Source organism: Nothobranchius furzeri, chromosome 15, assembly GCF_043380555.1.
Source record: "Nothobranchius furzeri strain GRZ-AD chromosome 15, NfurGRZ-RIMD1, whole genome shotgun sequence".
Lineage (NCBI taxonomy): Eukaryota > Metazoa > Chordata > Actinopteri > Cyprinodontiformes > Nothobranchiidae > Nothobranchius > Nothobranchius furzeri.
The window spans coordinates 29,633,441-29,643,155 of record NC_091755.1 but is presented as its reverse complement, the minus strand read 5'-3'; the positions used below and the strand labels follow the sequence as shown (position 1 = coordinate 29,643,155).

Genomic DNA, 9,715 nt, shown 5'->3' with positions numbered 1-9,715 from the left:
TACTTCCCCCGTTCTTAACCTCGTCCTTCGTCTGTGGTCTTCCGCAAGGAGCAGTAATTCCACTTGCAAAGACAAACAAGCAAAAAGCGCTTGGACAATTGATAAAGCGAGCGCAGCTCTGAGGGCTTCCATGCTGTCGGCTAGTGTAAACACAGGTCGCACACGTGATGTCAGCATTTTTTTGTCGCGGAAAGTGACGCTGCGGACCTTAAAACTCCGGTTTTGTCTGTCCACACGCAGACACCCAAAACGGAGAAAACGCAGATCTTCACTTTGGCCGGAGTTTTTAAAAAGATCCGTTTTTGTGTGGATGACAGGCCAAAACGTAGAAAAATATCTACGTTTTGGCAGATCCCCGGCTACGTGTGGACAGGGCCTAAATGTCCAAATATCAGGAAATAAGACTCCAATTCCTGCAGTCTGCTGCCACTTTCTGCAGCAGCTGACTTCTCCGTGCTGTTCCAGGTCACTTATGGGCTTTTTCACCCCCGAGTATGACTTGCAAGGCATTCATTCCTACCTTAGACCACTGCAAATGTTTTGATTAAATGAGTGTTCAACACCTTTAACCCCATTGAGGATCTTTGGGAGGTTTTACACTGTGGTTGGACTACCGACTGTATATCATGCAAAGTCTAACGTGAAATAAACTGATGAAATTCCTTTAAATGTCATCTAAAAATCCAAACTTAATAGTTTAACCTATATGTGTGCACTCAACTCATTTCCTGTCCTTTCTGTGAAGCACTCTTTAGCCAAACAGTGAGCTCAAGTGAACCCTGACATCACTGTGGATACAAAAACAAAAGGGAATGAAGCTTTTTGAAAAATAGCAGTAAAAATTTCCTGAGCCATCCATGTGATAATCAGATCTAGTTTCCGGATGCTCGACTCTGTATGTGTTTACCGGCCAGGCTTTGATCCAGTTTTTCTGGTTTTTGAAGTTAAAAAACACACACCAGTCTTTGTTTCCAATAACTGAATGTTCCAGCAAAATCTGTGAGAAAGAATGTTCTGTTATCTTCATGTCCTTACTGGAGCTTAAGATTTTTAGGTATGACGCCCTCTTAAAAATGTGTTTATAGGAAAAAACGAAAATGGGGAAAAATGTTACCGGACCAGAAAAAAGAAATCTTGCAGGTGTCGAGCTGGAAGGAACCCCAGCTCTTTAGAAGATCGTACATTCATCAACAAATGCAATCATGGAAGAAGATCCTGTCAGACCGGTGGTTTGTGACTCAAAAGTCCTAACTAAACCCAAACTCTTTCCGGTGTGGTTGGATAGAAATGTGGAAAACATAAAAAGGATGGAAATCATAATTGTGTTTGATCAGCGTAAGTGTTTGGTGGTTGAAATGATCTCATGTTACAAGTCAGGCTTTCCTGTGGACGGCTTTATTAGAAATTCTTCCAAAAACATGGAAACTTTTGTTATTTGTGGCTCATTTTCTCCTTCATTTCAATAACAGTTGCAGAGTATCATCAAAGCGTTGTTTTTACTTTAGCTGGATGACAGATAAATTACACACACACACACACACACACACACACACGCACACGCACACGCACACGCACACACACACACACACACACACAGTCAAGTAGCACAGCACCACATATAAAAAGAGCCACATAAGACAAAGCCACATGTTTCTTAGGGCCTGCATCCAATAAGGTCTTGTTAATGGTAAATTGGATGAGTGTGTGTCCAATTCTCCATTTCCTCAGAGGTGTCTCAGCAGAAACAGCTGCTACCAATGGCACTGCTTCCTTTTCCCTCACAATCCCCCTTTTCTGCTCCGTGACTGTGCTCTGTCCAAAATAAGCTCCCACACATGCAAAAATAGATAAATGAACATCAATTGCAAAGGGCATGGGGTTTAAGAGGGGTCTAACCGGGGCAGGGCGCTGAAAGAGATGAGGGGCACATCTCATTCAAAAAGCTGAACTATAAATGGACCAATGAAGGCGTAAAACGACCGGTGCAGACGTGTTTTATGTACACAATACCTCTGATACCCGTGGTGCCCATCAACCATAACAAAGGTGTCACAGAGGCTGGGTTATCTTAGGTGTGTTCTTGCTGTGTCTTTGTAAATCCATGCTTTCGTTCTTTTTTAAACACAGAAACAGTTTTGTTTACCTGTTTGTAGCTACTTGTCCAATACTTTGTAGCTACAAACAGGTAAACAAAACTGTTTCTGTGTTTAAAAAAGAACGAAAGCATGGCTGGGTTATCTGTTCTATGCAAAATGTTCCTTATTTTACTGCACTGAAAACTTTTTTGTTTGTAGAAAGAGAGTGTTATTTGAGTGTTAATTTTCACACCAGCTGGTGAAGCTGATACCATCTCTCTGCCCAAAGGAGTCAGCTGTTAAAGGGAATTTTTAGCCATTTTAATGCAAGTTATTTTATAAACATGGGTTATCTTACCTATTTTAGTCAGCTGCTGTTCACGACTGATAAGCTAACGGCTAGTCAAAGCACAACGTCCCCCTATTTAGTGCAACGTGACTTACTAAATATCACCAGCTAAATGTAGCCCTTCAGTTGTTCCCAGGTTCAAGTCTGGCAGGATTTTGTTAATATGTCAGCAAACACAACTGTTTATATCTCGGAACCACGGCGGCTGAACGGGAATTTGAGACAAAGATAAATGATCCTCGTGTAAAGTATGATATGCAAGATCTTTAAGACGCAACATGCAGGTTTTTGTGTTTATGAGAAACACATCAAAGATCACTTGAAAATAATTTTAAACATCTTCCACCATTTCGTTGATTCTGTCCGTCTTTGTTGTTTTAATTTAAAGTTGTGGGAAACTCGTTTAATCAGTACTTCTGCAGTGGTCTCTGGTAGAAATGAATGCCTTGCGAACCGTACTCGCGGCAAATAAAGGCCAGAAACGCCTGCATCAGCAGGGACAAGTCTGAAGCAGCAGGATGCGGAGTTTTGTTTCCTGATATTTGGACATCTTGCCTCAGAACGGATAACAGTAACGCGACTCTACCACAGAGTGTGTTTACTCTGCAGCATGGATGTTTATTCTCCACCAGTAACACAAGCCTGGAGGAGCTTCTGCCATGTGGTTGAGTTGCTAATGCTAACGGTTAGCTCCTACAAGCCGAGCTGTTCTCTACTGATTCTGGACGCTAAAACAACAACCACCTTCCCCGTTGCAAGTCGGTATGGGTGAGTCCATGAAGGCTGAGTGACAGTGTGACGTAGATCTGTCCGGATTTTCAAATCCTAGAGTTTCACAGTCTATTTTCTATCAGAAGCTAATGCAGGAGATCGGTGTAGGAGACTATTTTAATGTTCAGCCTGCTTGAAAAACTTTGATTCTGTGACTGAGGGCAGCAGGGTCCTCGTCACTGAGGTGTGAACCACCTGCTAGAAGTACCACCCTTTTGACCGATACATTTCCAAAATTAAAAATCTTTTAGCTTCACATTCTATCTAAATATCTAATTCCGGCGCAACACTGTTCTCATTCAGTCAAACTTATTTTGATATGAGTAACCAGCTTTCTCTTTCTTTCCTCACATAATCACTCTCTGGCTTCTTCGCTGCTACTTCCCTCTCTCTAAGCTCCTCCAGGTTTCAGCGTATTACAGCAGGACTCAGGGACAGGCGGGCGGTGGGTCCAGAGCAGCCAAATCTCCATAAATCCTTCCACAGCGGCGACCCTCTTCAGGCTGCGCTGAACAATATCTGTCTTCATCTAGGAGTGCACAAGCCCAGCCACCTGCTTTTCCTCTGTCTCCCCCACCTCCCCTCCCTCCCCTGCACGCTTTGTGAACTTAATAAAAGCTGCCATTAAGCAGCGCTTCATCTGTTTGGGTCCTAATCTGCCTTATAGGCATCATGTGATCACATATGCAGCACACACCTGTCGTGCATGTTCCCAGCCTCAACTGTTGCCTACACACACACACACACACACACACACACACACACACACACACACACACACACACACACACACGCACGCACACACACACACACACACACACACACAAACCTGTTCCTGGCACATCAACCATGTGTGAGAGTTGGCCAGCAGCCGCCACACTGTTGGTGCTCAGAACGTGTACGACTAGGTTTTTTTTTACATTACTATGAGCTGGAAAAGCAGAAGTTACTATAAAATGTGTTTTCTTTAATAATATAATAAAATAAATTCACAGACACTAAAAGCAGACCTAAGTTGTTTTTATTTCAGAGACTGAAAAGCTTAATTTTTGCATCAAACATGCAGAAACAAACACAAATATCAGACAAACATAAACAGCAAGTGGGGTGAAAGAACAGGTTGAGCAGAAGAGAAGCAAAGGCTGAGTTTAAAAAAGCTCTATTATTCTGTTTTTCATATCAAACATCTAATAAATCTCACCAAATTGAACGCTAACGGCAGATGGCTTTTAGTCCAAAAGTGCAATATCATCTACAAAGTTTGAAACGCTTATCTGCTGCTCTGCAGCACGTTGGCGTCTTTCATCTCTCGTTTCTGCAGCAGGTGAAACAGATCTTTGTTTATTTCTTCATCTTTTTATTCAGTTAATAAGAGCAATAAAATGATCTGTCATCTCGAGCACAGGCCAGGTTTGTGGAGGTTGATCCGGTCTGGTTTTTTAAGTAATATCATTTTCATGTTTATCCCATTTTCCTTTTTGCCTCTATTATAATAGATAATACACAGAAAACCAGCTGGCTGACAGATGGCGATGCCTTTACCCACGTTTAGTTCTTTTTCCTTTTACATATTTATTTTTTATTAAAAACATCACAAAGAGAAGAAGGAAGGACAGGAACAGCTGTAGCTGAGGGGACAGGCGGTCAGCTCAATGGCCTCTGGGTGACATACGGCAGAGGGGGGAGAATCCATAACATGCCTCCAGGCAAAAACAGGAAGGAGGAATCTAATAAAATAAATGATAATAATAATGATAATAATAATAATAATAATAATGTGTCCTCCAAATGCTGCAAAAGGCAAACAGAGAAATCTCAGCAGCAGCAGTCGACACGATCAGGCCTATAAAATCCCTTAATGGGAGGACGGTTTTTAGATGTATTTAAAAAGCATCTAATTTGCAGCAGAAAGCAGAAAAAAAGATGAGGTTATTGGTCTGCAGCGAAGCTCCGAGCAGCTGAGACACAACCACAGGTCTGTAGTTAGTCTCTTTCAGGCGGATACACGCCGACAGAGTGGGAGAGAGAGAGAGAGAGAGAGACGTCGTGACCTTCTGACCCCGCTGTCATCCAGCAGCGCGCTTCCCCTCCACACACAAGCCCCTTAATGTCCCCAGGCTGGATCGTTTTCAAGCACTACATGCTCACTGTCATAATAATCAGAGTTTCTTTATTTTCAACATTGTACAGATCCTGCTATTTAACACCCTCGCAGACACACACACACACTCACACACACACTGAATTCAAGTGCTCGGCATCTCCCAGCCCCTACAGTTGTCCCTGCGCATGATGAGAAAACAAAACAAACACAGCGATGCCTCGGCTTTGCGACAGTGTCCCAGGAGATGGTGCGGTCCGACAGCGATGCGTGCCCACAGCAAAGTAGAGACAAAAAGATAACGACAACGAATGTCAATAAAATAAACAAGAAACATCAGGGAATGAATTCAAATCAGTGTATTTCCGTTTGAACATCTGACAGAGTCTGAAAATTTCAAATAAACGGCAAAAAGGAAAGCTCAAGCACACAAACTATAACGAGTCTATTTGAATCTTTTAACATTTTTATTATTCATTTTTCCTTTTTTATGATTTTCTTTTGAAAGGAACCTGTTCAAAGAGCATTTTGTTCATATATAGTTATTTTTTTACAGAGGAAAATACTGTACAACCTTTTTTTTGTCTTTTCCTTCTCAAAACAGTATTTCAAGGAAAATCAACTACACACATTATTATTTCCCTATATTATGATCATTTATTTCCAATGCCAAGCTCAGGAGATATTTCAGTGTGTCCACTCCTCAGTCGTACGTAATTCACTCAATAAAAAACAAAAGAGAAAAATAGAATAAAACAGAGCATGGTTCGACAAATTCATAATTTAGTATTACAGTAAGTGAGCATTTATAAACTTCTTATATGAATGAATTTAAACCACACAGTTCATATTAGTGTTTATCAAGGCGCCCTTTTTTCCTGGTGCCACACACTTCCTCTTTTATTATTAATATTATTATTATCATTTTTATTATTAATAATTCAAACTGTCCAATCACAAAGAAGCAAAATAAAACCCAGTCTTTAAATTAACCACAGATCAACAGTTTGTGGTCTAACATCTAGTTGTGCATTAAAGCAAAAAAAGTGAACCAAAACAACACCGTTAAAGCAAATTCCCTGTTAAACGAGATCGTTTGTTTATTCTTTTATTTATTTATTTTTTCAGATGTAAAAATGAATCTAAAAAGTGCAAAAACACCCTAATTTTTTTTTCTCATTGGAAGGTCACATAAATATTAAATAAAAACCATCACATGAGGAGCTCAACCACAGTCTTAGTGAAAAAAAAAAGAAAGAACAAAAATAATTAAATGCCATTCGGGACATTTGCCGGTCTGTACATTTTTCAACATATAACACACTCCCTGATGCTTCCTCTGCCATCCAACCCGCCGCATCATCTGAGTGACTCGTCGTGTCCTCGGACCACCCCTCCCCCGCCCGTCTAAGCTCCGCCCACACACACACGCCCGACTCGTGGTCCTTAAACTGCCCTACTTACACATCGATATGCTTCTGACTGACATTACGACAAAAACAACATTTTAATGCAAAGATGCAAACGGTAACAAAAATATTTTTTTAAATAAACTCATGAGTTTTCTTTCAGGGTCATCTTTTTTTTTCCTTTCGTGGTCAGCTAACAGAAAAGTGCACCGTTCACGCACAAACCTTTGACTCCTGCGCAGAGAGAGGGTTAAAAGGGCGAAAGCTTCACTGGAAGCTTGTTTCTAGTGAAGGACTGAGAGAACTGTCGAGGCTGGCGGCTTGACCAAACACTTATTGGTCAATTCCACGTGAGAACACAAACGTTTACCAACGAAGGGGGAGAAAAGAAACACGTAACCCCTTTCGATCGGCGTCTAATGACAATAATATTAATAATAATACATAAAAAGAATCAAATGCTTGAAACACATCCTGCTCGTGTCCCTTTTTCTTTATTCACGGCGCTTCAGTTCATGTCACCCGTGCCAGAACTTTCCTTTTTCTTTATCATTCTCACACGCGCACACACACACACACACACACACACACACACACACACACACACACACACACACACACACACACACACACACACACACACTTACATATATAGTTATATAGCGAGATTTGTTTTTTATTTTTCTAAAGTGTTTTTTTTTTCACACACAAAAATGTGGAAAAAAAAGAGAATAAAAATAAATTAAAGTCAAACATGCACGCACACAAAAGACTGATGTGTTGTAAAACGCTTTACATTTGCTGTCCGGCGTGTAAAACAGAGCCTAACTGTGTGTCTTCATTTCTGTTTTTTATGCATAATTGAATCAATAATGTTGGTCATTTTGTAAACATCATGATGAATCTTGAGGAGCCATCACTTTCTTCACGCTGATGCTGTTTTTATTTTATTTTTGTGGTTGTCGTTGGAAGTCTCTAAACGTGATGAACGAGGCCACTTTCTTTTGTTTGTTTGTTTGTGGTACACAGGATTGTTCTGTAGTTCCTACAGTCTCATGTTTGTTTGTTTATTTTCTGTCTCTATGGGTCAGTGTCTTGCTTTTCCAAATGGGAAGTATCAGTGTGGTCAACGGAAGCGTCAAAACACTCGTCATCGTCCTTTTCACCGTCGGGTTCTGCCAGTGAGTCATCATTAGAGTCAGTGTTGAGATCGTCCTCCACTTCGTCTTCTTCTTCCTCGTCCTCGTCGTCATCGTCCTCTTCCTCGGCGTGCCCCTCCTCCTCTGGCGACATGTCGTCTTCGGCCTCTCCGGACGTTCCCGTGGTGTCGTCCTGGACTGCCTGCAGGCCCAGCTGGGGGCCGGGGTTGTGGCCCTGGCGTGCTACGTCACGGTGCATCTTCTTGCTGAGGTCCAGCGAGTCACTGAGACCCAGGCCCACCGCGTTCTTCAGGAAGAACAGGGAGCTGCTGGTGTCGGTGCCCAGGTTCAGGGAGCTGTCTAGGCTGATGGAGGATGGTGGGTAGGAGTGGTTGTAGTCAGAGGTGATGCTGCCCGTCTGGTAGATTAGAGAGGGAGCGCTGCTGTTGAGGTTGTGGGACAACCCGTGGATGCCCCCAGAAGAGGAAGTAGAGATGCTCATGGGTGATGGAGCGACCGCTCCTATGTTTCCCGTCAGGTGATGCATCCCCTCCTGTTTTGGTGAGACCGACGGCAGCTCGCCCCGCTCCTGCTTCTCGTGCTTCCTCTTGTGGGAGTCCATCTGAGACATGCCCACCACCGTGTGCTTGCACTCTGGGAAGGTGCAGTGGAAGTGTGAGCACTTCAGCTTATATTTGCAGTCAGGAACCTCACAGTCAACGCTGGAGCTGAACTGGCAGAAGCCAGCGGCGCTGATCACATCTTGCTTGCCGTGGTGCTTACGGTGGGCCGTCACCTTGGTGCTGTCGGTGCAGCGAAAGCCGCAGCGTAGGCAGTGGAAGTGGGTGCTGTTGCCAGAGAACTGGCAGTCTGGGAAGTTGCAGCTGAGCGAGGATTTGAAGCGCTTGAAGTCGTCCAGGACCAGGTTGTCCACGCGGTCGTGGTGCTGGGCGTGCTTGTACATGTGGGTGCGGCCGCAGAACTTGTAGCCACAGTTCTCACGGGTGCAGTGGTAGTGGGTGACTTTCAGAGAGAAATGGCAGGTGGAGTCCTTGCAGTTCTCGTACAGGTCGTAGCGCCGAAAGCCCTCCAGCATCATCCCCTCATCCAGCATCTTACGGGACGACGGAGTCTTGCGGCGTTTACCGTACGGCGACATGTCCTCGATGATCCAGAAGCGCTTCTTTGCACCAGCTGCCGTGGGAATGGAGATGGTGTTGCCTAAAAGGAAAGAAGAAGGCACATTAAAGCGTAATCAGTTGGCTCGCAAAGTGAAACCCACAAACTACAAGCAAATTACTGCCCGGGTTAAAACTCTAATGTTGAACTCTACTCAGCCAGAAGTGGTTCACAGCTGAGTAAGCACAGAGAGCCATATTTTTTTATTCCTAATTCCCAGAATGATTAAAGGAAGGGGGGAGGGGGGAATGATAGATTGACTGTGGAACATGACACTTTTACAGAGTGTCTCCAGCCTCCAAACAAAGACGGAGCAGCGAGTCTTAACCAACCCTCTTATCTCTGTGTTGTTTTATGAGGGGCACCCACCTTTTGCAACACCCTGGGGTCACCGCTAATGATGCGATCCCTGTTCTGCACGACAGGAAGCAGTGGGCCTCGATAAAACTTGAGGCGTGATTAAAATAAGAAGCTGCTGATGCAGCCTTGTTAATGGAAACTAAACAAGGCCCATGCTTCGGAGAACAGGTGCTAAATTTACAGCTCTATCCCTCAGTTCTGCTACTGCCAAAACTGGAAGTACACGCTAAGGTGAATTTGTAGTTTATCATTCTCTCGTCAAACTTATTTTCACATCATTTTCATGTCTCAACAGTGCTGCGGAAAAAAAGGGCTGGATCACACAGTTAATG

General features: G+C 43.3%; 1 protein-coding gene across 6 annotated transcripts in view; it reads right to left on the bottom strand.

Moving 5' to 3' along the window:
- Nucleotides 1–5,348: 5,348 nt before the first annotated feature.
- casz1 (castor zinc finger 1) overlaps nt 5,349–9,715 on the bottom strand; it is a 212,189-nt gene continuing 207,822 nt past the window's right edge. For all 6 annotated transcript variants that reach the window (XM_054745828.2, XM_015967634.3, XM_015967632.3 and 3 more), the window contains one exon: nt 5,349–9,065. In XM_054745828.2, coding sequence (XP_054601803.2) covers nt 7,786–9,065 — 1,280 coding nt within the window. In that variant the 3' untranslated portion in view covers nt 5,349–7,785. The remainder of the gene's footprint in view (nt 9,066–9,715) is intronic.